The sequence below is a fragment of the Capronia coronata genome (assembly GCF_000585585.1).
Source record: "Capronia coronata CBS 617.96 chromosome Unknown acBCG-supercont1.2, whole genome shotgun sequence".
NCBI classification, from domain to species: domain Eukaryota; kingdom Fungi; phylum Ascomycota; class Eurotiomycetes; order Chaetothyriales; family Herpotrichiellaceae; genus Capronia; species Capronia coronata.
Window position 1 is genome coordinate 4,017,014 of NW_006912894.1, and position 27,936 is coordinate 4,044,949.

The window sequence follows — 27,936 nt, forward strand, 5'->3', positions numbered from 1 at the left end:
TCCCTTCAAGCATAGTTGGCAATAAGAACTTGACACCAGTTGGTATACAGAACCTAAGTTACCTCCCTACTGAGAGCACGACACGAGCTGAGATGACTGCCATGTTTGTATCGAGGCGATTCCGCGCTCTCCTTGGTCTTTGCGAGTTGACCTTCTAATCCTGGAGGCCATCATATGCCTCTCACCGCATGGTTCCTTAAGGGAACAATACTCCAGATTGTCTCCGATGCGGAGGTGTGTAGCATTATATCCCTCAAGAGCCAACGTGAAAGAGTCATCTACAGACATTCATTGCAATGTAGCGCCGTTGTGGTAAAGACGCGACTCATGACTCGTGATGTTTACGCGCAGCCTCGTTGACATGAGTCAAGACCAGTCCTCGTCCATCAGGGGCGCGAGTCATCAGTCACCCGGGGACGACAAGGCTGAATTCCCTATTTCTTCGTATCTGTCTCTCAACCGACTCGTAGTCGTTTCGAACGGATTGACTGCGTGACCGAGACAACAACTAAACGTCTCTATCGCTCCCACACCCATACCTCTGAGGGACATTCACACGATGCAAGCTTCGCCGTCCAAAGCCCGTGCCGAAGCCCTGGAAGCGCAGTCGTGGTCCATCGTGCACTCATGGCTATCAGATCTCTACCATCCATCACCCGCGCCATTTGTCGAACGCAACCCCGAGACTCTGAAAGCCCTACAGACCCTAATGACAGAGAACATTGCCGCCGACCATGTGCGCGCCCTGGTCCGCGCGGCGCAGAAAGAAGAAGTGACCGCCACCACCTCCATCGTTACCTCACACGACCAAGACCTCGCTGCATCCGACAAGGCTGAGGCTGAGGCCGAGTCGACACACCCGCAGCCTTTGGTCTACCATCTCGAATCATCGCTCTCAAGACAGTCCAAAGAAGCACTCGACTCTCTCGCCGAGTCCGCCGTTCTGCTAGGATGTCCCACGACCGAATCAACATCCATTATCCAGCGTCTACAAAGTCAAATCCTCGACCTTCCACGACAGACATTCGCTCTTGAAACGCAGCTGTCGGAGATCGATGCGCTGATGGCCGACCTGCGGCGTCAAATATCTCGGATTCAGAGGATCCTCAGTCCAAGCACGTCTGCTGTGTCGGCCCCTTTTTCCTCACATGGCTCTTCTCGATCATCTGCCCGTCTCGACTCCTCTGCATATTCGTCAGGTCCATCCTCATCTTCATCTTCATCTTCCTCCTCAGCTTCAGCTTCATCTTCGTCTTCGATCTCGGCGCCAACCTGGACAAAGGCATCGAATCCACCCCTGGGTCTAGGACCAACTTCTCTGCCTTCCTCGCCCTCGACCTCAACAACAACCGATGCTCACGCAAAACTTCTCGCCGAAACCCTCCAGCACCAACGCGAGATTAAACAACTGGCTCTGAAATGTGAAGAATACCAAGACCGGATTGCATCTCTGGAGCGACAATTAGCGGCATCAAGTGCATTCCACGCCAATGGGACCCAGCGAAGTGTCGCCGAGGCTCTCGCCAAACAGGATGCCCTACAGACTAAAAAAGCGAAGATCTCGGCGCTGGAGACCAAGATCCGCGCGTTTCACGGGTTGCCGCCGGACTTGGAGGCGTCGAGGGCCGAGGTTCACCGAGCTCAGACTGAGTTGGATGCATTGAAGGTTAAGAGAGACGCTCTGTTTGAGAGGATGGGCGGGTGACAGAGATAGAATTAAAGAAATGAACTGTATTGTGAAGAGTTGGCTTGAAAGGAACAAAACTAGACATGACATGACATGGAGACTACAGTGTGAGTTTACGAGGGACAAGATGGATGGTCGGTATATCCATCCCCTACCTACCTACCTGTGGACCTGCTTGGGTTTCGTGCGTTCAGTGATGCGGACGATTCCATTCGAAAGCGAAATCGAAGAACAGAGCCTAACAAGGACGTTTCTACTGAAAGCCACGTTCCAAACCATGCATGCTACACGATATAGAGAGGGAATGTCGATGAGCCACGAGCAATGAATTCCGCAACAAGTAAACTGGGAGGCTTGTCTATGCCATCGTACATTACATGCAGCTCTCCTTCCAGCGCCGTTGCTGATACCGAGTCCCCAAAATGGTCATACAAATGCATACCAGCCCGCCTCTCAACAGTATTTTCTCTCAGGGTATCATGACAAGCATAGCCTTTGATGTCTCTTCACGCCTTCTCAAGTCCATTCGTGTGCCGGGGTCGTTTCGAGTCGGCCACCTTTTCTTCTTCTTCTCGTGCCCGCTTTCGTGTGGCGATGATCTTATCCCGCTCCGCTTTCGCAGCCAGGTACTTCTCCGTATGGGCCAATGGTTGTCCATCTTTGCCTCTGGCAATCATGTCATGAGCCGCTGGGGGTTTGGCGAAGAAGAGCACGCGCCCTTGATCGTCTTGAGGGAAGCGATCTCGGATACGCTTGGGGATGGATGCATTTGCAATGTCGGAGAGGACGTAGACCTCGGCCGCGCGCACGTCTGTCTGGGTTGGCACATAACCAGCGTGTGATGGCGCAGGCTGGACTTGTGGACGGCCGTAAGCTTGAGCGGGTGTGGCACCGCCGTAACCGGTTGGATGGACGACGGTGCCGGCGGCGGCCAAACTTGGTTGAGGATGTAATTGCTGATGCGACGCGTATGGCAACTGTGTGTGAGGAGTGGGTGTCTGCGGAGCAATGTTGGGCTGGAGTGGTGGGTGTTGCGGTTGCTGGTAGAGAGGCTGTCGGCCGTACTGGGGAGCAGGCGAGATAGACTGTTTGGGATATGGGCTGATGTGAGGTGTGAGTGACGGGGACGGACGCGTCCGTTGAGGTTGTAGGTTTCCAGAGCCTGTACTGACCTGTCTGTCAATACTGGGGCGAGACTGGATGTTCGGCATCGTGTTTGTCGAAGCTTGTCGCACTGGTTGAGGTGGAGGAGTTGGAGGAGGTGGTGGTGTCGGTTCAGGTGGTGGTGATTGCTATAACAAGGTATGGTCAGTGAATGTCATGAGATATTCACAACAAAGCAATTCAAGTTCGCCAAGCGTGGTGAAAAGCAAACACGGGTGACATGACGGTGAGACGCCACTGGACTAAGACTTACATTTTCATCGCGAGGCTGCTTGTGAATGGCACCAACGATGGGAGGTGCATTTGGATGGCCCCAGGTGGGAGCCGGGATCTCATCGGTCTCCTTCATGTCATCCTTCAAGAGATGTTTCAGCGGGCTGGGGATCTTCTTGATCCTTCGAGGCGTATCGAACAAGTCCATCTCATAGTCCTTGTCACGAACTTCATCCGGCAAGCAGCTGGCCCAGGTCTTGATCTTGTTGAACCGGTGCTTTTCCTCATTGTATCTCGCCTCACACACATAGACCTCTTTGGTCGGGTCGAGGTTCCGCGGGCGGCCACGGCTGTATCTGGTGAAGAACATGACGAAGCACCGGTCGACGACTTCCTCGATCCGGTGATCCCGGTATTGACCTGTCTTGACCACTTCGTTGGGGAAGAAGTGTTTCTCATACTGATGGACCGTCTGCTCCGGACGATAGTACCAACATGCATTGATCCATTTCTGGCCTTCGAGATCCTCCCATGTCCGATAGATCTGAGCCACAATGGGCTTGGTCACGTCGTTGGGATTCTGGATGTGCACCCAATCGCCAACCTTCCAGCGCTCGTTGTTGTACAGGATGCCAGACGGTAGAGGCCGTCGCCCGTCCTCCATGAGATGTTCTTCATCAGGCTTCGCTTTCTCAATTTCCAGAAGTTTCTGCGCTTCAGCCTGCAGTTCCACCGCATCTTGGTATATTTCGCTGCCGTCTTCGTTGAATTGTTTGGCGTTGTCGAACATTAAGTCGAGATCCTTCATGAACTGCTCCAAAGACTGATACTTCTTCCTTTTGGCCTTCTTTTTGATGGTATCAAGCGCGATGGGATCCTTGATCGCCAGGAAATATTCCGGATATTCTGCTTTGTCAGGCAGTCGCTCGAAATGAAGGATCCTGAGGTGGCCGGCCTTGTCTTTCGGCTTTCGGATACCCTTGAGGATAGCCTTGATCCTGGCTTCCATTGGCGTATCGACTTTCGGAGGGCGGCCGCGACGCTTACGAACATCGCCCTCGTTCAACTTCTCGTCCTCGTCATCACGACCTTTTCGTCCGGATATGCTTGGTCGTCCTTTGCGACTCCGCCTCCGACGCCGGTCGTCATCTGAATCGTCGGCCTCATCGTCCTCGTCCTCGTCATCCTCTGCCTCGTCTTCATTTTCGTCCTCATCATCGGCGGGATCTGGTTCGGGAGTGGCATAGGGGATTTCACCAAGATCCGGAAATGCTGTTTCTTCTTGTTTGATCAACCCTTGGTCCACCAGCTTCTGCAACTCCTCCTTGAAGACCTTCTGCAACTCCAACACATCCCTTACTGGACCTGAGTTGGGCCGGTTGTACACCTGGGCATTGTGAACAATGAAGGCGAAATCACGCACGAACTCGGGAATTCCTGTATATTGCTTCCTCTGTATCTTGCCCTTAAGGGTACTGAGCGCAACAGGGTCTTTGATGATTTCATGGTAATCCGGGAGGTTTCGTCTATTCGGGATGCGTCTGAACAATGTGGAAGGAAAATGCTCTCTGCGTGCGAATCAGCGCCGAACACGGGAACATGCTCATTGGAGTTTGCATACTCATCGCCCTTTAATTTTACCTTATAATTCGTCAAGACTTCCGTGATGTTTTTCAGCGCCTTATACTGCTCACTTGTGACAGCCGGTTCTTCGCCATTGTGGGCTTCTGCTGCGTCTACTTCATTATCGGACTTATCTTCGCCGGTGTCTTCTTCTTTGATATCTGGTTTCGGCTCGATGGACTGGGCTGGCTCCGACGCGGCAGGTTTGGCGTCTGGGGTTTCTGCCATGGTGATCCCAGCAACTATCGCGAATTCACGCGACGACTCGACACAGGCGACGCAAGCGGAAGCGCAAAGGCAGGGAGCATGTGGTGAGGGTCTAGCGTTGGGTGATTCGCAGGCACCGCTTTCAAGGTCGCGACGCGATCTTGACTGCAAGGAGAAGAGGATCTGCGTCAATTGACCGGCGGCGGGGCCGTTGCGTATACGCAGTAGACAGGTGCCTCTCACGCCTGCTAGCAGAAGATCGGAGGCCAACCACAGTACCTACTATCTTTAGTCCTGTAGTATTATGTACCTAGGATTCTGTAGATACTCTGCCACAAAGTATCTGGTGGGTGAGAATCTCTCCCGGAGAGCAACGAGCATCCGCGGGCACGTGACAGAACTGCCATGCTGGAAGAAGTGATTCACCATAGGTCTATACTCGACACCACTTCTATACTTGTGTATATGGTGCTTTCACTATAGGTACCATTCATTACCTCTTGTAAATCACATTTGATATCTGCTTTTCTGCTCTGGACATAGTCTTGCTGGTGGGAATCGTCACATTGAAACGCATTTGCCTGCTTCTCGCTATTGAGCCGTTGAAGCCATACAACCGCTACGAGTCTCATACCTATCCTTAAGCCACGGTATCAATACCGCATCCGCGACCCCTAACCTTCACTGCCACCAGCATCAGCTCGAGGCTCCTAATCATTCCGGTTAACCTCACCACGGCCACGGTATAACACGAGGGCTGTTTGCCTTTTGCAAACAGGACCGCGAGTGTTGCTTCCATCCCTGACCAGGCCGTTCCAGGTGGCAAGACAAGACCATCGACACAACATTCATTTGTCATCTTGTGATAGATAATTCACCTGTCCATACGAACAACATAGACCTTCGCCCGACTTCTGCCATCCTGGAGGTTATCTTGTGTCCAAAAGACAAGTCACGCACAACACGATGCGAGTCCGTATCAGAGGCCCCTCTGGGAAATCTACCACCGCGACACTCGATGATTCTGCGACAATAGACACCTTGCGAAAGACAATCGCAGCTGAAACGTCTTTGTCTGCCTTTGACGTCAAGTATGGCTATCCTCCGAAGCCTCTAGTGCTGGATCAATATCCCTCGTCAAAGCCGCTTTCAGAGTTGGACATCAAGCTGAACGGAGAACAGCTGATTGTCAATAATGCTGAACAATCGCCAGCCCGCAAGGATGCTACTCCGCCACATCAGCCGACCCTTAGCAGTGGCCTGCAGCAGGGCGCTCCTTCTCATCAAGCTGGGCCATCAAGGGACCACGGTGTTCCTGCTCAAACATCAGCAAGCGCATCTAAGCCGTCCCCGAAACTCCAGGAGCCTTCATCAGCACCTCTGTCACTCACTCGAAAAGAAAACAAAGAGATGTCGGATCCACCAGAAATCTTCCTTCCAGATCTTGGAGGGAGCTTAGTTTTGCGAATCATGCCGGATGATAATTCGTGTCTGTTCAGAGCGGTGGCCAGTGCTGTCATGTCGGACATGGACACAGTGACAGAACTGAGATCTATCATCGCGCAAACAATCCAAGCAAACCCCGACAAATATTCAAAGCCGATCTTGGACAACAAAGAGCCCGACGTGTACTGCAGGTGGATACAGAATGAAGATGCCTGGGGTGGGCAAATAGAGCTGGATATCCTCAGTCGACAATTTGATATTGAAATCTGCAGCATCGACGTTCAGACACTGCGAGTCGACAGGTACAATGAAGGAGCTGCTCGGCGATGCTTTGTTGTATATTCGGGCATACATTACGACACAATCGCGCTGAGTCTACTTGGCATGCCACCCGAGGCGGATGTCAAGCAGTTTGAGCAACCATTATCTGACGAGGTCCTTCCACAAGCTGTGGCTTTATGTCGGAAACTCCAAGAAAAACACTACTATACGGACACTGCTGGTTTTACGTTGAAATGCGGTGACTGCGGAGCAGTCTGTGTTGGCGAGGCTGGAGCTACACAGCACGCCCAGGCGACAGGCCACTACAATTTTGGAGAAGCCGCCTAGGATCCCGTTCCAATTCTGTTGTCTTCGAATGAAGCGACATGTGGTCTCATTCATGGTGGGCAATGGGTCGCAAAAGAGGAAGAGGACGCAAGGGGATACACCGCGTAACCACGATCACTCGAGCGTTGCACCTTGATGTAACGGCAGATTTCTACCTCCTCAGTCTTCTTCCTGATGGCCGATCGATGGGTTCGTCCAGATCCAATGCTATTCCTGGCAATGCGAAACTCGCCAACCACATCGCAGGAGAAGCAGATGCACAATAGGTACACAATTCCACATCTCATCGATATTTGATTCCGCCAATGCCCTGAGGACTCTTTGACAAATGTTCATCTCTTAGTACACACCAGTATATCAGTCGAACATCCATGGATGGTATCGGCCGTCCTCTGCCGATAAACGTGCCACGGGAGCCATTTTGTGTCTGATTCGCTCGGATCGGAACGACTGTTCTCTTTTGGTGGTCTCGTGGAGAAAGAAGGGGTATTTCCTGCGGCGATCTGCTTCACCCCCGTTTTGTGTTCCCTAACCTTGGGGGCCCCGCCATCCAACCATAGCCGAGGTTGCATGTACCCGATCATCCAGGCCCAAACCCTTACATATCGGGGCGGGTTATCCTTCTTGGGTGCTCGGAACCCTTTGAGTCTTACGATAGGCTTGCGCTCACGCTACAGCTCGATTTCGGGCGACAATTCCGTATTCTCTTCCATTCCCATGCGACGATCAAGATGAGCTACGCGGAATCATGGCTCAAGGTGGGTCTTTTCCACGGACAGGAGCGTCCACAACTTACCATGATATACAGTTGGAGAAGGACCTGGGCGGTCGTATGGTGCTCCACGGGACGCCTGAGGACATAAGGGGCCAGTATGATCAGCTGGTTGCAGTATTGCTTCCTCAACTTCCACCGCCGTCGGATGCCGTCGAGAGCAAAGATGGCGAAGTCGACGGCGTCAAATACCGGCTTTACACGCCCAAGGAGGCTTCGAAACAGGGAGCGCTTCCTGTTGGCGTTCTGACACACGGTGGCGGGTGGATGACGGGCGATCTCAACTCAGACGATCTTCTTTGCAGAGTTGTTGCCGAGCATGTCCCGTCCATCATCGTCAGTGTCGACTATCGCCTTTCGCCAGAGCACAAGGTCCCTGCACAACTGGAGGATAGCCTGAAGATCTATAGATGGGTAAGTGACGTCTTCTGTCAATCATGTCCTGTGACGGCCCCTGATCGCATATAGGCCCACCAAAACGCCAGCTCTTTCGGTGGTGATCCAAACAAGTTTTACACCATTGGTGACTCTGCGGGTGGCGCGCTGGCACTTCAGGTCGCCAATCAACTGGTGAAGGAGCCCTCACAACGCGATGCCATCAAAGGTATTGCTGCACTCGTCCCCTGCACCCTTCATTGGGATCATGTGCCGGCCGAATACCAGGCCATGTATACCTCGTACGAAGACAACAAAGAGAATGTGCCAATCATTGACAAGGGCTCCATGAAGACTTTCTACGAGCATGCCGGCGCCGACCCAGAAGACGCCGACACCTTTGTAGCTTTGGCCACGGAAAACCATAAGAACTTCCCGCCAACATACTTTGTCAGTTGTGAGAAAGACCCTTTGAGAGATGATGCTCTTGTGATGGAGGAGGCGCTGAAGAAGGCTGGGGTTCCCACGAAGCATGATCATTACAAGGGTCTGCCACATATCTTCTGGATCTTCCCGGCGATACCTGAAGGACAACAGTTTGTGGAAAATCTGATTGCCGGGGTCAAGTGGTTGATCTCCCAGATGTGAAGGCGGTTCAGCGGTAGACAGACGCAAATACGACCTCGTTCTGAGCACACAGTCTTGCCATATGTCCGTAATCGTACTTCTGCCGCGTAGAGTGCAGTTTATGCCTTTCTCTAAGAATAATAGCATGTCAAGAGAGAAGTAGTATCCCCCTGTGCGTGACTCGACAATCGAAAGTGGACAGTCAGTCCAGCTTCGCTGACTCGTGTGGCACATGCGTTTTCCCCATTCGCAGTTCAAGTTCGTTTCTCCGCAGCCTTGTTTGTCCTCGAGCCACATTTCCCTCTACGTTCCTTTCCGACACATGGTACATGATAGTATATGGCGACTCATTACTTCGGCAACATCGATGGACTCACGTCCCCCGGCGCGGATCCTACTGTAACCCCCGGGACCGGGACCGAAGGAAGCGCGTCAAAAAGAACCAATGCCCTGACCACAAAGATCGCGAGCGTCCTGTCCTCATCCTACGGCGACTACGAAATCCGCGATGCGCTACGTCTTCTCGATGATCGAGGCGCGCAGAACAACGAGGAGGCGAGGAGGACGCTCAAGGCCAACGCGCAGAAAGAGGTGATAGATTGCAATTCGAAGATTGTGGATGATTTTGGCCAGGTTGCAGAGGTATGAACCCCGGAAGAAAAGATCTCACAAATGCACCATACATGCAAAGGGCAAGGAGAACAACGCAGAGAAAGCATATACATACATACGCCTGCGTAAGCGAAGAGTACATTCATACTGACGTTGCTCTTCTTGTGCGCCGATTGTATAGCAACTCAAGCGCGTAGGTGCCATGATCGCGACGCTCAACGAAACATGCGCCTCGATGCGCGAGCACATTGTCGCCGCAAAACAAGAATCCGACCCCATGCTCGAGGAAGCCAGTACGCTCCTTTCGCGCAAACAAGAGACCGAGACGAAACAGCAGCTCCTCGACGCCTTCACGACCCATTTCCTCGTCTCCCCAGGCGACTTGAATGTGCTGACCAACTCGGCGGAGCCGCTGGACGAGCGGTTCTTCACGGTGTTGGCGCGCGTCAAGCAGATCCACCGCGACTGCGAAGTGCTACTGGGCTACGAGAACCAGCGGCTGGGGCTTGAGCTGATGGAGCAGACGGCGCGACATCTCGACGCCGGGTTCAAGAAGCTATATCACTGGATCCAGCGCGAGTTCAAGGGCCTGGATCTCGAAGACCCGCATATCTCGGGCTCGATCCGGCGAGCACTGAGGGTGTTGAGTGAACGGCCAACACTGTTTCAGAATTGTCTCGACTTCTTTGCCGAGGCCAGGCAGAGCACTCTGGCGGAAGCGTTCCAGGCGGCGCTGACGGGCTCGGCCGGGGCGGCGAACTCGATTTCGGCAAAGGCCATTGAATTCTCGACGCACGAGCCGCTACGTTATGTCGGCGACATGCTGGCTTGGGTGCACTCGGCCACCGTGTCCGAGAAGGAAGCGTTGGAAGGTCTCTTCGTGTCTGACGCCGATGAGATCTCCAAGGGCTTGTCCGCCGGCCGGGCGAGCGAGCCTTGGGCACGTATCACCAGTGGCAGTCGACGGCGGCCGAGTGTGTCGTCTGCGGCCACGTCCTCCTCTTCAGGATCGGACGAACTCGACAACGAAGAGGAAGACAAAGAACCCGTCTTCGACGGCCGCAAGGCTCTGTCCGATCTCATCTCGCGCAACCTCGCGGCCGTCTGCGAGACGCTGCAGTCCCGCATCGACGTCGCCGTCCGCAGCACCGGCGACCCCGTGGTGGCGTTCAAGACGTTCAACCTGCTCGACTTCTACCGCGACATCTTCGGCAAACTCGTCGGCGCCAACTCGTCGCTGACAAGGACGATCCAGACCCTGCAGTCGTCGACGCTGGCTCACTTCGAGGCCGTGATGGAGGACGAGACCGTCGCCGCCACCGCGGACAACTCGCCGGCCATGGATCTCAGTCCGCCCGTGTTCCTCGCGACAGCCCTGACGCAGTTCTCCGAGGTCGCTCGTGCGCGAGGCCCGCAGATGAGCGAGCCCGAGCTGGAACGTCTCTTTGCTGCCATGCTCGGCGGGATCCTGAATGCGTGTGCCGAAGCCGCTGTGCAGATCCCAGACATCCGTCGCAGCACCATCTACCGGGCCAACTACATGGGAGCACTACGCGTGACTCTGGCTGCGGTTTGCAGCCAAGTCCCCGTGGCGCAGGTTCCTCTGGACAAAGCCACGTCGGAGATCCGGTCCCTGCGTGATCAGCTGGTGGAGTATTTGAGCGCTACGTTCCTCGAGGATTCGGGGGTCAGAGACTTGATGCAGGAAATCGATGCGCGGCACGCCCAAGATGCTCAAGCCCGTCAGGACTGGCTGGTCCAGAATCTCGATGCCGCCGCCCAGCGTCTGGATGACTTCCTGTCTTCGGCGCTTATGGACGCCCAGGAGAATCTTAAGAATCTTCTCGATCGGACGCTTGCCAAAGACGTGGTGTCTGAGGCCGTCGAGCGGTTCTGTGCCGAGTTTGACGAGCTCGAGAGTATGCTTCAGATGATGGATGCACAGGATCTGGGACGACCAGGCGGTCTGGGCATCGACACCGCCGAGGTGAATGGGCAAGCTGCTTCTTTGAGGGAGCTGTATCCCCGAACAGGCGCCGAGGTCAGAGCCTTGCTGAGTTGATGACAATACAGAGTTATAGCAGTAGCACGCAAAAGAAATGGGACAGAAGAAGCAAAATATATGACGGTGCTTGAGGGAAATGTTTGGAGTCAACACTATCTCAAATTTCTGCTTGTCAGGAGCAGCAGACTCGAGCTAGAGGGTAGTGCTAAGCAAAGCTACGCCCATTTCCTGTGGCTACTGCTATCACAGACTAGCTTGACTTTCGTCTGAAGCGGAGGCGGTCGTAATATCGACCTACAACACCTTGTCCGCGGCGGACACTGTTCGAGGATTAGATGATGTGTGACTGTCCAACTCGAACTCTTGAAGAACTTACCCGTGACGCCAGTGTTGTCGGGCTCGACAGCCACCTTGACCACCTTCCCGTCCTCGGTGACCACGGCATAACGCTTGCTTCGCTTGTTGCCTAAGAGGCCCGAAGCATCAAACTCGACGTCCCAAGCTCGAGTGAACTCGCCGGCCGGGTCGGCGAGGAAGCGGATGCCACTGCTCTTCGACTCGTCGAGAGTCTTTGACCAAGCTTTCATGCTGTGATGGCAAACCAAATCAAAGCATATCAGCCACTCATGTCTTCTGTCTTGACGAACAGTATTTTCTCTTGTGGAAGCTTGCTTACACGAAAGGGTCGTTGACCGAGACCACAAAGACCTTTCCTGCACTCTTGAGCTTGTCACTGGCAATGTAGCCCGGGATATGAGTGTCGGAGCATGCGGGCGAGAACGCAGCAGGGACGCCGATGACGACTCCTTTACCGGAACTCAGCTCCTTGGACAGGTTGACCTTGTTGCCGGGAGAGTCCTCGACGAGGTCGATGTTGGGGATCGGGTCGCCGACTTTGACCTGGAGAGAAACGGTTAGCAGGGAGAACGATCATGGTGGGAGAGTGGGAAGATACCTACCATGATGGCGGGTGTTGAAGAGAAGGATCTGATGAAAGACGGAGACGATGCTGGACGGAGTGAGTGTGATGAGGAACGCAGGACAGATCGAGCGAACATTGCTGAGGTTTAATCGTTACCAAAGATTTGGAATACTAGTAGTACCTTATGATTGAGGTGCACTGCAGTGCAGACTGCTACAGAACGGATGGCGCAGTTTGTGATGTGATGACTTCATTTCGAGTTGGAGTGCGGATAAGGCCCGAGGACGGCATCGGCCAATTAATTGATTGATTGCGCAATACAGGTTCTGTTAGTGTGCCAGCATCTTCTACAGCCACAGATCCTAGGTACAGCACTCTATACTACTGGATCATTTGGGCTCTCGGTTCCTAGGCTCGCTATAGGTACCTACCTAGGTAAGTAGGATCTGGTATTTCCAGCTTGCCCACCAACTTACTGTGTATCAGGCAGGGCCTGGGTAGCTCGTCCTTAACCATACACGGAGGCTGAGTAGGCTCATCCGCATAGGAAACTTAGACCAAGGTCTCTTATTTTCCCGTATATCATTGCGGGGGAGCTTTGGGCAGTCAACAGCCTGCGAGGGGCACCTCCCGGGCTATAAGGTTCCTCCTAAGGATCCTACCTACCTACCTAGGTACCTTAGGTATGCAGGTATCAAGTCCCTAAGGGTTGGGGTTTTCGAGTTGGTGCCTGCGTCCGCCCACCTCCGTATTCCATTATTGTCCCCCGCAGGCGTCAAGCGAGAGAGTTTCGGGTCGGGTTGCCGGCACCAAACCGAGATTCCTTTAATCCTCTTGGATGGAACCGTTACTTGATAATGAAACAAACCCTGAGCAACCTACTACTACTACAGAGTATTGCCTAGAGATGACGACCCCCGAAAGCGAAGTCGTGACCACAGCCACCAACAGAATACTGACTTGAACTCACATCAGCCATCTCTGTAAAAGTGGGAAACAGCCTCCTATCTGCCAACGAAATCATATTGTATGCCACTGCCATCATTCCCTGCGATACATCGTCCAGATCCTCGATATCGTCTCCTCGAAGACATGGAATTGGATAGCACTCCCACTTCGAGGTGGAACAAGAGATAGGATCAAAAACGCAGCTCACAACTCTCATGCTGCTCAGCTTCAAGTAATGACTTTTGTCTGATGAAAACTACGACTTCAAAGAACCATCAACCGTCTATTCAACCCCCGAGTCGACGAGGACCAAACACTCTCGTTCCGCCTTGCACCGGGTATGGCTGCGCGGCGAGCTCGACGGTACATTGTCCTTTCATGGCAACTTTCGCCAATTCTTCTGCAGCGCTGCTCGTTCCGCGTCTGGAACGGGCCAGGTCCTACCTATTTGAGCACTGATACTGTAACGATTGCCCAAAACAGATCAGTCTCCGATGAACCCACCCGTAGCCGTCTTTCGATGGCTTTGACGTGACCTAAAAAGCACCGGCTTCTCATTATTTACTTCGGATACAACGACAAGTCATTCTTGAACAACAGCCCTAGCCGTCAAGGTCCAGACCCTTTCTTCTCAGGCCACCACGATACAGCATGCGCACCATGGCCATTTGCTCATTACCCTAGCTGACCACGTTGTCCTCCAAGTGAAGACAACCCCATCAACGGTGCAGACGTTTCCTGTCACCGAAAGTGCCACGGGCCCAAGCGGAACTATGGTGGCATTCGCAGAGAAACTTTAACCGCCTTTCTGATCCGTTGGGTGAGAGACGATAGCCACCTCCCTAATCAAGCTGAGCAGCAGTTGTACTATTCAGAGTTTGGACTCCTATTTTGCGGGTAGGCCCGTGTCGAGCATCCGAGGCGAATGATACGCTTCCACCGAGATCCTTCCAACAGCGTCGGAGGCCGAGACCATCCATGTACTCAAAATGTCTCTACACGGCTAGAAGAAGCAAGTCGAGTTGTGGCTTGGAAACCGGCTTTCAATGGAATTTGCCGTGGTGTCGGGAGCCACGATTCAGGCACCGAGGTCGACCACTGATTCTCCTAGATTAGGATGGGCATGTCTTCCACGATGTCCAACGATGGTCGAGCCCTCTTCCCAGCTTGCACGGCGAGGACGGGCCCTCGGGATAAAAGCAAATACCAACTCCACGATCAGCCTCGTGTCGCAGTTTAAACACCCACGTCGAGTGGAAATCCAACCCTCATGCCCCTGGTATTGAGGTGGACTGACCGCTCCTGAGGCCTTGATCAGGCTGTCAACACTCTTGCATGATGCCCAGACCACGGCAGGTCTGGTTCAAGGCAGAGCCATCCTCCACACATAAGCACGATACAACCGCATTTCTGAACGGACTTCAGCATGGGCTCCATATTCCAGTCTGTCAGTGCAGTCGGACTTGTGTTCGGACTTGCAGAACGAGCCTCCAAAGGGGCAGAGAGATAGACAATTTCCACCATGCACATAACCGTGAGGGTCTCCGACGGTTGATTTTCGAATGTGCTGGCTGGCTCCTGTTAGAGACACTACTATGACTAGTATTCGGCTCCGAGAGAACATGTTCGCTGGCGGACAAGCTACGAGCAAAGCGGCTGGCAGGTTTCGACTCTCATCCGATCGCCTTGCCTTCTGGGTGGTCGGTGCCGGATGCATGTCTCCTTGCTACGGCGCTCACCCATGACTCTTTTGGTGAAGGAAACATAGCCCCAGCAAGAGACAGAGCCATCCAGGCCCAATAAGAGGGATGTGAGCGCGCCCCGTCGTCATGTTCAGAGACAAGTAAGTTGTGCCAACAATGCCGGGCGCGGAGTTTTGGACGAGTGCGATGGTATGAAAGCGGGGGAATGCTTGCTCGCTCGCTCGCTCGCTCTATGATGGTGTGTGATGGATGCAGGGTAATAAGATCGAGTTAGGTACAACAGGGAGCCTGGGGAGCCTGCGAACCACAGTCACCGGCACTTGTGTGCTCAATTCAAGTTAAGGCTAGCACCCTTTATATTGGACATGGAGAGGCTCCTAAGTCGCCCGATATCATACCCTGCCGCTCCTTATGTGCACAGTACTGGAGTCCCATTGATGCCCGCCCTCTGATCCCCGCCATGACATCCACTTAAAAGAGCGCCCGTCCGCCGTCCGGTGTGCGGTAGCGTACCGCAGCTTGCCTGTACAATCCACCCGGATGGTGCGTCCAGGGTCATTCAGTGGCTGTTCAGCCTGCTCCCAAACGCTAAAGAGGCCTTTGGCAGAGAGTGGTCCCTGCTATAGCTACAAGATGCAGAAACTGTGGTGCCAAAACCGAAGTGGCAGAGTGCCAGTCCGAGAAACGAGCACGATTCTTTGCACTTGGGGCACGCTCTCCGCCGCACGGTCCAAAGGTTGGCCGCCTGCAGCACGGTTATAGTGGTAGTGGTGGTGGTAGTGGTAGTGGTGTATATGTATTGCAGCGTGTGGACATGCAGCCCTTTCGCTAACAGTTCGCTAAGCAGCAGGACAGTGGAAAAGAAGCATCTGGGAACGATGCACTGCAGTGTGTTAAGCCCCTGACTGCCTGGAGTTATAGGGCCTAGAGGGTACAATGATGGGGGACCCGTTCGATGGTGGTTGGTGTATACCTATAGCCTCACCCTCGGCATGCTTCCAGGGGGTTGAGCCCCCAATCAGTCCCCCCTTCACCCCCCCAAACCCTCTCTAGGTGCCTCTGTAGACTAGGGGCCGCTAGCCCCGTAGCCTCTTTCCTCCCCTCCCTGATCTCGTCCTAATCCCTTCTGGATCTCCCTGGAGGGCGACCCGAATCCAGCACCAGCCTGCCCACATACAGAGTGATGTACGTGAACAGCCTCCTAAACCTGGTCGGCGCTGCCAGCACTGGTTAGGTACCTTACTTTCAGTTTCCAATCCCCCAATCTATCAACCATCAATCAATTGATCATCTGGATCCCTTTCAATTTGCGTGTTCATGTGTACACAAACCACTGCACTTCAATCGGCTGTCAACGGTTCTCCACCTCGGTTCCGGTAGATGCATGAACCGTGCATCTACCGGTCTGTATGGTCTCTTACTGACATCTCCAAGTGCCCGTCCCCGTCCAAACGCGCAGTAACACACGGTATGTACCGTACCTATACTATACCAACCTGGGCATAATGGCTGCCGTGATACCGTTTCTGACGTTCAAACTCTTGGCCAGCGACAGCAAATCCACCTGGAGCATTGCCGCTCTTCCCTTACAGATGAGCACTATTCGTCTAGCGTCGACGCTTAGTGCCTCGGAGATCTCTCTCACTCTTTCCCGCTGCCACCGACCCTAAACGACCTCGACCAAGATTCTTCTTCTCCGACTGGTCTACCGCCGACTACTACTACAACACTGCTACTGCTACTGCTACTACCACATCGCCCAACCTACCGCCGCCCTTTCGACTCGCGCAGTCTGTGTCCCCTCGCAAATCGCCCATCAACATTCCATTCCATCGACAGTCATCCGCGACAGCGTACATAATCAATCCCTGCGGTGCCTCGCTCGATTGCACTCTCCTCTGTGTCTTTTGGCGCCCACTAAGCGATGTGCTACTGAGTCGGCTGCGTGCAGTTGCTTGCATCACCGATTCCCATCACCGCCCCTTTGCGATATCTACCCTTGGAGATCTCTGCGCAAAACGTCTAATCGCCCTTCAAACGTCGCGTTCTCCGGCTCGTCTGTCCAACCTAGGTGTACATGATGGAGGGCCAAAGTGGCGGCGCTGCTGGAAATAACTCCAGCGACTTCGTGCGCAAGTTGTACAAGTATGCCTTGGCTTATCGTGTCCTTCCCGGTCCATCAAACAACTAATATGTGTGCGCAGAATGCTCGAAGACCCCTCGTACTCCTCGGTGGTGCGTTGGGGCGACGATGGCGAAAGTTTCGTCGTGCTCGAGAACGAAAAGTTCACCAAATCCATCCTCCCCAAGCATTTCAAACACTCCAACTTCGCCAGCTTCGTCCGCCAATTGAACAAGTATGACTTCCACAAAGTGCGACAAAACAATGAGGAGGGCGGTTCGTCGATATATGGCGCCAACGCCTGGGAATTCCGACACCCGGAATTCAAGGCAAACAGTAAAGATAGCCTTGATAACATCAGGCGCAAGGCTCCGGCGCCGCGAAAACCGTCCAATCTCAGCGATGATCAGATCTCCATTCAGCAAATCGACCTCATGAACCAGCAGATTGTGGCCCAGGCCCAACAGATCGAGTCTCTGGTGCAGACGACCGGTCAGCTGCAGATGAATCATCAGATGGTGGTGCAAGAGCTCTTGCGCCTGCAAAAGACCGTCGTCAACCATGATCGAGTCATGCAAGATGTCATGACCTTCCTGCAATCCGTGGATGCGAAGCAGCGGAGAGATAGTAAGAGTCTCTTTGCTCCCCAAGCGGATGGCCCTGCGACGAGCACCACCTTGACCCCGACAAGTCAGAATATGCCCGGTTCGGAGGAAGATGTGCCGGCCTCACCTCTCCAACATGCGGCCAAACTTCTCAACGAAATCAAGCCTGATGGGCAGTTCAACATGGCCGGACTCGAGCAGATGAACATGCACACCACCACCACCCCGGTTTCGCAAGATCCTCGCAACGCCCAGTTCCGTGGGTCCAACTCGGCCACGTCAAGCGGTAGCATGGGATTCGTCAAAATGAACCCCAATGACATGGACGCCATCGTCTATCCCATGGGTTCCACCAATGGGATCGACCCCATGTACAGCGAACACATCAACAACATTCCGTATCCGATGCCATCAAGAGACACACAAGACCCCCGCGCGCAATTTGCCGACACTCGGAAGAAGAGTGGGCTCCCTGATCCAGGTTGGCGCCGACCGCCGAGGATTCTTCTGGTTGAAGATGACCCGACCTGTCGACAGATCGGCGGCAAATTCTTGTATTCGTTTTCTTGCGTGGTCGATTGTGCACTGGACGGTCTCGAGGCGGTCAGCAAGATGCAGGAAGGGATCAAATACGATATGATATTGATGGACATCATCATGCCCAACTTGGATGGTGTCTCTGCATGCCACATCATCCGACAGTTCGACAGGACGCCCATTGTGGCCATGACCTCCAACATCCGATCGGACGACATCCAGATGTATTTCCACCACGGCATGGACGACGTCTTGCCCAAGCCGTTTACTCGGAAGTCCTTGTTGGACATGTTGGAGAAACATCTCATGCACCTGAAAAAGATGCCGCAAGGGATGGACGGACAGCAACCCACTTCGGGCGCCATGGGTGCTTCCGGAGGCCCTTCATCCTCCGGTCAATCCGTTCGCGATGACATGTCGGCAGGGACCTCTCCAGCCGGGTCCAGTGGAGCGTGGAATTCTCCTAGCCAATATTCTGGAGTGTCGCCGGTTAATCCCAACATGCATTTCCCCGGGATCCCTCAGCAACAGCTGCAGCAGCAGCAATTCGTGGACATGACCGGCAACACCTTTCAGACCGGCCCACAAACCCCGATGGGGATGAGGCAAGGCGTGATGCAACAACAAGCACAACGAAGAGGTCAGGCCGAGATGGGCGGTGGAAACGATATGGGCGGCGCCAACAAACGACAGAGGATATATGCACCGCAGCAGTCCATGGCGGCTCCAATGCGGTAATGGCCGAAACTCTTGGGCTGTTTCTATAAAAGAGAAAGAAGGGGTACCACTTTGATGAGTCATGTTAGAATTGGCCAGTCGTCGGGATCAAGGCACAAGACGCAGGATCCAGCCTTGACGAGCCCTCTATCTGCCCACATTGTTTCTGGCTTCGCGTCGATTTTGACGCATTATGGAGCTTGAGCGTTATGGAACACTCTACCCATCTCTTGTCATCCGAGACGAAGGAAGTGTTTCACGCTTATCATGACCGGGAAGCTGGCAGAGCCGGCAGGCTGTTAGAGTAGTGGAAGAGAAGTGGAAGATATCGATTACGAAGGGCACACAGAAACCAAGCAAGCTATTTACGACTTTGATGATGGAAGCAGGCATGCATGCGGTGAATGGGGAAGCCAGAGCCAGGTTCAGGCTGTCGGGGTGCGTTTGATTGTTACGTGTGTGGGTGTGTGATGATAGTGATACCTCCCTCAAAATGTCTGTGTGCTTGAGCATCTCATCTGGACTGGACTGGACTGGACCGGGTGGAATCGAGAGTTGAATGCGGGTTTGCCAGGGACGGGAAGTCCCATTGAGGCGAGGGATTTGGAAGTACAGTTGAGTCGATCCGCCTCCTGGGCCGCGTGTGTAGGGTTTTGTATGAAGACAGGCATCTTCTAGGAAGCAGGCATTCTGGGCATCGCCTGAGGGTGTATGGTTTGCACAGAGATGTTTCTGTGATATGTGGTGGATTGGATTTTGCGATCTATATTCTTGGGACGAAATATCGTTCCGTCCATTGATGATGACAGCTTGAATGGAGATGGTGATAGTGACGAGAGCACAAGTTTGTGTATCAAGACAGGAAGGAGTTCTAGATACAGGTACAGGTATAGGTATCGCTCTGGTGTTACGATCTGGCATCCTATATTCGAATTGCTTGCCTTGCAGTGTTCCTTTGTCACCCTAGTCGTGTCTACTGACATATGCGATGGAAGAACGCATAAGAGAAGGGATGTATAGCCTATGACCAGAAAGAGGTTGTATGGAGGATTATTTCTTATGTTATAGAAAGCATATACACACATACTAGTAAAGAGACTGACTACCTGGTCGCGGCCATGATGGTCTGTATATGCTCTCTCTCTCTCTCTCTCTCTCTCTTCTCTCCCCCTTACTCTAGCCAGTCCACATAGACGGAGCTTTTCCCTTCACAAGCCACAGCACCGACGTCTGCGTAGCAAGCACCTGGGTAGGGTAGGGTAAGGTAAAGCAAAGCAATATCGTAGACACCTGGAGAGACAGATCCGCAAGTCGGCAACGTTGTATTGTATTCCGACACCTCTTCCCCATGAGTACTCGTAGGTTGTCATCCATACCTATTCACCTATTCAGATTCAGTTTCAGCTTGAGCTTCATATTCACATCTCCCCCATCTTTTGCTTCTCCTTCTCCCACTGTTCCGGCGTCAAACATTTCGGCGTCCAGGCATGGATGGCCGCAATCTCCGTCTTCAACGCACTATTCACCAGCCGATGCCGCGCCAGTAAGCCTTTGCCCTCGAACGCCGGCGACACAATGATCGCGTTGAACGCCTGGCCGCAGCCGCCGGACATGTCTTCGATCGCGACGTGCGTGGCGTCCAGCGTCGCTTGCAGTTTCTGCGATAACGTCTCGGGCGTGATTCCGGACGAAGCCGCGGCCAGGGACGCAGAGGTGTCTGTTTGGGCGGCCATTGGTGTGGATGTGGATGAGGGACGGGAGAAGGAGGTACTGAATGCTCGAGAGGGGCGGTGAGGAACGAGAAGGGACGAGGATAAGGATCCCGTAGTCGTAGTTCTTGTCGTTGTCGTTGCGTGCACAAGTCTGGAGGTGTTTGCTGCTCGACGGACGACTTGCGATAGTGTTGATGCCACACGGGCCGGCATGGACAGTTAGTTGAGTGAGGGTGGTGAGGGAAGGTTGTGTCGGGACAGCGATGCTGGTTGTGTTTGTGTTTGTCTCGCTTCGCTGAGTTGAGTTGAGTTGAGTTGAGTAGTACTAGTTGGGGAGTCTGCGATGAGATGGCGAAGGATGACTTGGGTTTGGTGTATTAGGAGTGTGTGTCTGTGTGTGTTGGTTCTGATGCTGGTGAGTCTCGATGATGGTTGGAAATCAACGTTTTGTGAGGTTTCGGAGCAGCAGCGACGTTATTATGTCATCCTCTTCCAACTCCAACTCGTTACATGAATTGCGACAAGTCGAATGCGCTCCAACAAATTACCTGTTCTAGTACTTCGTTTCTCGACGATTGGTGTCCTTCACCCTCCACAGCTATACAACATGTTGCCCAACATCGCAGATGACCATGCGCCGCCTACCAGTCCTTGACTACTACTATGCGCCATCTCTTCCCTCGAACGATCCGCAGATCTCACCGGCACCTCGTCAACCCCGTCGACCTGAATTCTAGAATCTCTCGCAAAATGAGCACCTCGGCCACCCCCACCGTCTCTCGCTTCACCACGGCCGTGGTCTCCTCCATGCGTCGACTATATCCCGAAGCACTGGCCGACAAATCCTTCGACAACACCGGGCTCCTGGTCGAGGCGCCCTTCATAGCCTCACCCTCACGCCCCCGAAACCGCAACTCGGTGCTCTTGACCGTCGACCTGACGCGCGCGGTCGCCGACGAGGCCATCGAGAACAACCATTCCGTCGTCGTCGCATACCACCCCATCATCTTCCGCGGACTGAAGTCGATAACTACAGAAGATACGCAACAGCTATCCATAACATTACTCCTGGCGCATGGAATCAGTGTCTACTGTCCCCACACCGCGGTCGACACCGTCCCGGATGGCATGGCAGACTGGCTTTGCGACATCGTGACAGGCAAACTCGACGAGCCTGAACCCGAGACACATACAGCCGCGGCGGTGCAACCACCCTTGGCCTCGCCGTCCGAGACGGAAGTCACCACGTCCGAGAGCGCAACCGACTCACCACCGTCGACGAAACCTACCTCGCCATCCGCCGCGGAACATGACCAAGACCAAGACCAAGACCGTCTCTCCGATCCGTTCGTCTCTCCTACAACTACCCCAAAAGCCCGGAAATCCAGACCTTCCCACCCCGCCCCTACGCACAGGACATACTCGAAACCAACATATCCGCATCCCACGTCGACGTTTCATCCCGCCGTGATAACCCATTCGCGAAGTGTGATCACACCTTCCCCCAGCGCCGCCCTCGATGCCGCGAACAGATTCGTCGCCTCCGACTCCGTGACGTACACGGCATCCAACACCGGCGCGGGACGACTGATTGAGTTCTCCGAACCCCAACCGCTAACACTACTGATTACGCGGATCGCCCATGCCATCGGCCTACCGAAGGGTTTCGCGGTCGCCATTCCGCAGGGCCAAAGTATTGAGGACATCGGCATTTCCAGCGTCGCCACGTGTCCAGGCAGCGGCGGGGGCGTGGTCCGAGGATGTCGTGCTGACCTGGTTTTTACCGGCGAACTGAGTCACCATGAAGCCCTGGCCGTCACGGACCGGGGTGGCTGCGTGATCACACTGTTCCATTCCAATTCGGAGCGAGGATATCTTTGGACCGTCATGCGCGAGAAACTCGAGGCTGAGCTCTCGGAGGAGTGGACTAGGGTGAGGAACGAGGCAGGTGCACAGGTACAGAGTCGGTTACCGACCCAGCTGAAAGAAATGCTGGAAGATGAAAGTGTCGAAGTTGTTGTGAGCGAGAGAGACAGAGATCCGTACGGGATCGTTGTGTTGGAAGAGACGGCTGTGGAAGGAGTCAAGCTTGGAGCCGAATGAGCAATGGCTTGGTCGGTTCCATTATTGGCAAACTTCGAAACACGGAGATCCCCTGACGAAGGTGGACTTGAAATCACATCGCTGGACCAGTGGTGATTTTCGTGCGGAATATCGACAACACTGTTATCAACTCGAGATCAACTGGGGAGCTAGCTACCCACAGACCGAGTCGAATCTCCGTCAACACTCGACTAAACCGATCAGATCAGACGAAAAGACTGTATAGTCCCATGGATACGACACCAAGGTCTCGGCTAGATTAACATTGACGAAGAATCATCGGCATGGGGATGCCGCCAACGTCCACCTAGGAGACCTTCAGCTCCATCTCCATCTCCATCTCCTTCTTCTTCTTCAGCTCCATCTTGATCTTGATCTTCATCTTCATCTTCAATCTCTGACGACTCAAATCTCCAATGTCCCTCCGCCCGGTCGGATGCGGCACATCCCATCCGCGCGCAATGGTTCGGTCCCCTCCTGACCCCTTCCCCTCAAACATGATGAATCTGTCCCAGCGACAACAAGACACACAGATAACAAGAACCACGACCCGTCAGAAGAGTTCCTTCGAAACAAACATTGATCGATGCCCGGGAAATATAATATGAAAGGATATCTCGGAACCAGAAACCAAGAGACACCCGAACGCAGAATGTTCGTGTCGAGCACTACCTAATCAACTTAGATAGGTAGAACACAATATGTAATACACTTACTTATTTCTTACTTATCTGGCTTCTCAAGACCAGACGGCATTGGATCTAAGAAATCACACACACACACACACACACACAAAACAACGAATACAACAGCTGTATTGAATGGAGAGAGAAAGCGAACAACAGTGACCCATGACATGAGGTTCTCGACATCGGACGGCAAGACAGAGAGTGCGTGTGAAGAAGACTATCCAAGTGTCCAATTATAGACCAATTCTAGACAGAATACCTCACAAGCATTCGAGATCAAATTCGATTTGAACAGCACGCTAAAATTTGAATTGAAACAGCATGAATAGGTAATTAAAAAGGCCAAACAAGCACAAATACATCGAGTGCATGATAGAAGAGGTTGTCTATCATCAAACAAGGACGGCCTCCCTCATTGTTTCCAGCGTCTTCTTGCCCACTCCGCGCAACCTGGTCAAGTCTGTCCAACTCCTCAACATGAAACATCTGTCGTGATTGTTACCGGGCATGTCATCCTCGGCCTCAGACCCAGCACCAGCCTCGGCCTCAGCATTCAAGTATTCGATGATTCCTTCGGCACGTTTGGCGCCGAGCCCGCTCAGAGTTCTGATCTTGGAGACGTCGCGCGAGTTGATGACGTCGAGAAGATACCGGGTGCGAGGCGTGACGGTGCCAGTCTCGGATTCTGCCTGTTCATCTGTGTATACCCTTGCATCTGCGTGGGATAGGTTATGTCGAGTCAGGGGATCGGGCGACGATGTTCTCGCTTTACGGTTCTGTCTCTGGCCCTGTCCCTGAGTTCCTCTTTGTTTCCTCGGACGAGCACGGTGAGAGGATCCGCCGTCGTCGTTGTCGTCGTCATCTTCGCTATCATGATATGCCGACTCCTCTGCCTCGTCGTGGTAACTTTCATCCCCATCATCATTTTCGTAGTCACGGCGTTCTCTGGAGTAGGGGTTTGACGAAGTTGGTTTCTGTGCCGGGATAGTCCCTACGTTATCTTCTTCGACTCGCTTGGTTGCCAACTTCTCTCTTAGCCGGTCAATCTTGCTCTGCAACTTCTCATTGTCGGGGAAATATGGTCGTGCCAGCTCATACATCTTCAACGCGCTTCCATCTTCGCCCCGTGCTTGATGTTGTTTGGCCATAAACAAATAACTGAGGCCTTCGGCTCGTTCTCCATCTTGCCCGGCCAGTCGCTTCTCGATGCTGTCCAGTCGTCGCTGGACTTCTTCCGAAACGGTCTTGGTCGGAGCTGGATCGGGGGCATTCAATGCCCGGGCTGCCAGGATCTCCGACACTTTCTGCTCGACCAACGTCTCGATCGAAGCTTTGCTCAGTGTCGTTGCTTCCGGTCCGCGGCGGATGAAGTTCGGTGTTGGCCGAGAGATCTTGCTCGGGCGGCTAGACCCCAGCAAGGAGTTGTCTGCGTTGCGCTTCAGTGGTGACGACTTTGGGGGGAGAACGCCTTTCGGTGCCGTAGGTCTGCTGCGATCGGAATATACAGCAAACGCCTTCGGTGGCTTTTCGTTCTTGGTCGTTGCATCACGATTGGCTGTGAGATTGACGTTGATACCATTGCTCAGTGGTCGTAAAGGCTGTCGCTGCATAGTTCCACCAGCCAGGGCTCCCCCAGTGGTTTGTCGTGGCGGTCCTTTGAAGATAGGCTCGTTCTCCACCTCCCGTACCTCGATCTTTTTCGTTCTATTCGCAAAATTCAAAGAACTGAGAGTGTCGAGATGGTATGATTTGACAGGAGCCAGGTTCAGAATCATAACAGTAAACCCGTTGTTCTGACCTAGCGAGAGGATCCTGGTCATCTTCGACTCTCGATATGGAATCCGTGGCTGTTTCTTGCTGATGGCCTCAACACACTGCGCCAAAACAAACAAAGACTTGTTGATGCTTGCCGACTCGACCATTCTATCCTTTCCGTTTCCTGTTCTTCGATTGTCCTCGGACCCGGCCAGATCGATGGCCGAAGCCGTGCTCACTCTAGTCTCCGTAGGGCTTGTGATGGTGACCTTGACGCACAGAATGGCGTGCGACCGAGAAGAGTGGGAGTTCAGCTTGGTTGCGCCAGTGCTTCGGTTGGCGTTGGCTTTATCGTACAGCGCCTCAAACTCCTTCAACGATCGGCACGGCACTTCTGTCAATCCAACCACGACAGTCTTGCCACCTTCTGCCTCTCGGATGGGCAGACCAGTGGCGGTTCTCTTCTCGGGTGCGTCAAACAAGTCAAATACCCGGTCGTTGTAGATTTCATAGTAGCTCATCGACACGGCCACGTTGGTCTCTCCGTTACTGCTCTTCTCGATTGTACGGCTCTTCCTATAGATGCTGCTGAGCAGACGGGGGATCATTCCTCTATCGGCGAGCGACTTTCCGCCTCGCATTGTATGAGTTTTGCCTGTTCCTGTCGAGCCATAGGCGAATAGGGTCACATCGTAGCCGAGGAAGAGGTGTTTGACTGTTGGGGCGACTGTGATGAAACATTAGTTGAAGTGCGATGTAGCGTTGGACAAAGTATACCTTCGGCGTCATATATCTCTTGCTGAGTCGCGCTCTGCTCATACACACTGTTGAACTGGAAACTGAATTCTTCGGCGAGGTTCTTCGGATTGGGGATCTTGATCATGGTAGGTGTTCCATCTGGTCCAATGTGGCTCGTCACAATCTGGTCCTTCTCTAGTTCCGCCTGGAGCAGAGGCCGGATACGAGCAACGACCCTGACACTCATTTTGACCTAACAATGCAACACTTTAGGAGATGACTCCTTCTTACGTCGTCAATGACAGCCGCGCAGTTGTGGTCGAGTTGATACTCGACAATGAAGGACGCGGGCGTTGATTGCCAAGCTGCCGTGTTGGTCGCCAGGGCAACGGACTGCGACCTCAGCCTTGTGATGGTTCAGCCTTGCCAATATACATTCAGCCGTACCCACGTCCACCACATGATACTTCAGCCTCGTGCCCAACAACGGAAACTTCAGAGATTCACAGTAACAGCATAGATATAGAAACTCTGAACACATTGCAACTAGAAATCCCTAGAGCTGTGAGATTCTAACATCCTAGCCACCACTAAATGGCCGCGACGTCTTGCAAAGTCGATCGCGGTGAGATATTGGGCCCGGCCTGCTCCTTTGGTCTCCACACCGGCTGCCAACAGTAGTTCGACCATGGCAACCCCACCATGTTCCGCTGCACCTTCAAGCGCAGTCCTGCCCTTCTTCGGGGCGGCATCCGCGTTGATATCTGCTCCGGCCTCAATCAGCAAGCCTGCAATTCCCAGATAACCATAAATCGCGGCAAACTGCAGTGCTGTTGCAACCCCCTTGTATGCCGGTTCCTGATTCACGTCGGCACCCGCTCCAATCAGCAGCTCAACAATCGCAATACATCCACTCGATACTGCTGCTTGCAATGCACTGTTCCCCCATACCTCCGACGCTGGCGCATTCACGTCGGCACCAGCCTTTAGCAATATCGTCACACCTTTCTGGTTGCCGGATGCTGCCGCAGCTTGTAACGCAGTTCTTCGGTCTTCCTCTGTAGAGGATGCGTTCACATTAGCACCAGCCTTAAGCAACATCGTCATGATGTTCACATTGCCTGATCGTACCGCAGCCTGTAGCGCAGGGCATCCGTGCTTTGCGGGGGATGCGTTCACATCAGCACCAGCCTTAAGCAACATCGTCACGATGTTCATATTGCCTGATTCTACCGCAGCCTGTAGCGCAGTGCCATCGTACTCTGCGGGGGATGCATTCACATCAGCCCGAGCATGAATGAGCATTTCCACCAGTGCCTCTTGAGCTTGCTTCCTTGCCGCCAGCACAAGAGGCATAGAACCACATTCGTTTGAGGTTGCATTTGGGTCTGCGCCTGCTTGAAGCAGATGTTCGACCAAATTCACGTCGCCGTTATGAAGAGCCATCTGTAGCAAGGTCTTTTCACCACCATTGTCAAAGTTTGCACTGGCGCCCGCCTCAATGAACACGACAGCGTCATCGAGCAAGCGGACTTCACTGCCTGGTAAAGCACAAGGTTTCCAAACCTTGTGGCGGCCAGCGAGCTGTCGTACCGAAGGAGCAGATGAAGCAAACCCATATCTGCAGCTAACTGGCTGGTCTCCATATATTGCATCATTGGTATTATCATGCTCAAATCTGCAGGGAGATTGAGGCCTAACTCGATCAACAATTGGACACTGTGGGAATCATGGCTTTGAATTGCGGCCTTGGGAACTTTTCTGTTGACTGCTCCTCCCATCAAAACCAACATATGGATCATGTCGTCTTTAATAGAGCGAAACGAGTCCGTTGCTGCTTGATCGCTTCCTTCATCGAGAGGATTAGGATTCTTCCATCTTGCGATGGCTTCGAGCGGAGATCCTAGAGTACAGGCGATAGCGGGCGTGTTCACATCAACGCCAGACTGCAAGAAGCGGCGAAGCAAGAGCACATCACCTTGACTTGCCGCGGCGAATAGACCAATGGCGTCTGTATGGCTAGCGGTGACTGAAAACGAAGTCCT

At 53.4% G+C, this 27,936-nt stretch overlaps 11 protein-coding genes across 11 annotated transcripts; 6 read left to right on the plus strand and 5 right to left on the minus strand.

Moving 5' to 3' along the window:
* Nucleotides 1-559: 559 nt before the first annotated feature.
* A1O1_03121 (uncharacterized protein) lies at nucleotides 560-1,705 on the plus strand (the record flags this gene model as incomplete). Its single annotated transcript, XM_007724028.1, has 1 exon — nucleotides 560-1,705. The coding sequence occupies one exon, from the start codon at nucleotides 560-562 to the stop codon at nucleotides 1,703-1,705; it is 1,146 nt and encodes a 381-aa protein (XP_007722218.1).
* Nucleotides 1,706-2,193: 488 nt separating this feature from the next.
* A1O1_03122 (uncharacterized protein) lies at nucleotides 2,194-4,915 on the minus strand (the record flags this gene model as incomplete). Its single annotated transcript, XM_007724029.1, has 3 exons — nucleotides 2,194-2,979; nucleotides 3,105-4,632; nucleotides 4,686-4,915. The coding sequence occupies 3 exons, from the start codon at nucleotides 4,913-4,915 to the stop codon at nucleotides 2,194-2,196; spliced, it is 2,544 nt and encodes an 847-aa protein (XP_007722219.1).
* Nucleotides 4,916-5,860: 945 nt separating this feature from the next.
* On the plus strand, nucleotides 5,861-6,949 carry A1O1_03123 (uncharacterized protein; the record flags this gene model as incomplete). The annotated part of the gene is made up of 1 exon (XM_007724030.1): nucleotides 5,861-6,949. One exon carries the CDS (start codon nucleotides 5,861-5,863, stop codon nucleotides 6,947-6,949), a length of 1,089 nt encoding a protein of 362 aa, XP_007722220.1.
* A 748-nt stretch (nucleotides 6,950-7,697) lies between these two features.
* On the plus strand, nucleotides 7,698-8,744 carry A1O1_03124 (uncharacterized protein; the record flags this gene model as incomplete). The annotated part of the gene is made up of 2 exons (XM_007724031.1): nucleotides 7,698-8,135; nucleotides 8,190-8,744. 2 exons carry the CDS (start codon nucleotides 7,698-7,700, stop codon nucleotides 8,742-8,744), a joined length of 993 nt encoding a protein of 330 aa, XP_007722221.1.
* A 318-nt stretch (nucleotides 8,745-9,062) lies between these two features.
* Nucleotides 9,063-11,397, plus strand: A1O1_03125 (uncharacterized protein; the record flags this gene model as incomplete). The annotated part of the gene is made up of 3 exons (XM_007724032.1): nucleotides 9,063-9,365; nucleotides 9,517-10,288; nucleotides 10,373-11,397. The coding sequence occupies 3 exons, from the start codon at nucleotides 9,063-9,065 to the stop codon at nucleotides 11,395-11,397; spliced, it is 2,100 nt and encodes a 699-aa protein (XP_007722222.1).
* A 237-nt stretch (nucleotides 11,398-11,634) lies between these two features.
* A1O1_03126 (peroxiredoxin (alkyl hydroperoxide reductase subunit C)) lies at nucleotides 11,635-12,302 on the minus strand (the record flags this gene model as incomplete). Its single annotated transcript, XM_007724033.1, has 4 exons — nucleotides 11,635-11,660; nucleotides 11,717-11,928; nucleotides 12,017-12,240; nucleotides 12,300-12,302. 4 exons carry the CDS (start codon nucleotides 12,300-12,302, stop codon nucleotides 11,635-11,637), a joined length of 465 nt encoding a protein of 154 aa, XP_007722223.1.
* A 4,816-nt stretch (nucleotides 12,303-17,118) lies between these two features.
* Nucleotides 17,119-18,915, plus strand: A1O1_03127 (two-component system, unclassified family, response regulator; the record flags this gene model as incomplete). The annotated part of the gene is made up of 1 exon (XM_007724034.1): nucleotides 17,119-18,915. One exon carries the CDS (start codon nucleotides 17,119-17,121, stop codon nucleotides 18,913-18,915), a length of 1,797 nt encoding a protein of 598 aa, XP_007722224.1.
* Nucleotides 18,916-20,312: 1,397 nt separating this feature from the next.
* On the minus strand, nucleotides 20,313-20,627 carry A1O1_03128 (BolA protein; the record flags this gene model as incomplete). The annotated part of the gene is made up of 1 exon (XM_007724035.1): nucleotides 20,313-20,627. The coding sequence occupies one exon, from the start codon at nucleotides 20,625-20,627 to the stop codon at nucleotides 20,313-20,315; it is 315 nt and encodes a 104-aa protein (XP_007722225.1).
* A 729-nt stretch (nucleotides 20,628-21,356) lies between these two features.
* A1O1_03129 (uncharacterized protein) lies at nucleotides 21,357-22,709 on the plus strand (the record flags this gene model as incomplete). Its single annotated transcript, XM_007724036.1, has 1 exon — nucleotides 21,357-22,709. The coding sequence occupies one exon, from the start codon at nucleotides 21,357-21,359 to the stop codon at nucleotides 22,707-22,709; it is 1,353 nt and encodes a 450-aa protein (XP_007722226.1).
* A 1,081-nt stretch (nucleotides 22,710-23,790) lies between these two features.
* On the minus strand, nucleotides 23,791-26,138 carry A1O1_03130 (kinesin family member 22; the record flags this gene model as incomplete). Its single annotated transcript, XM_007724037.1, has 2 exons — nucleotides 23,791-25,880; nucleotides 25,931-26,138. The coding sequence occupies 2 exons, from the start codon at nucleotides 26,136-26,138 to the stop codon at nucleotides 23,791-23,793; spliced, it is 2,298 nt and encodes a 765-aa protein (XP_007722227.1).
* A 299-nt stretch (nucleotides 26,139-26,437) lies between these two features.
* On the minus strand, nucleotides 26,438-27,546 carry A1O1_03131 (uncharacterized protein; the record flags this gene model as incomplete). The annotated part of the gene is made up of 2 exons (XM_007724038.1): nucleotides 26,438-27,432; nucleotides 27,507-27,546. 2 exons carry the CDS (start codon nucleotides 27,544-27,546, stop codon nucleotides 26,438-26,440), a joined length of 1,035 nt encoding a protein of 344 aa, XP_007722228.1.
* Between the last annotated feature and the right edge of the window lie 390 nt (nucleotides 27,547-27,936).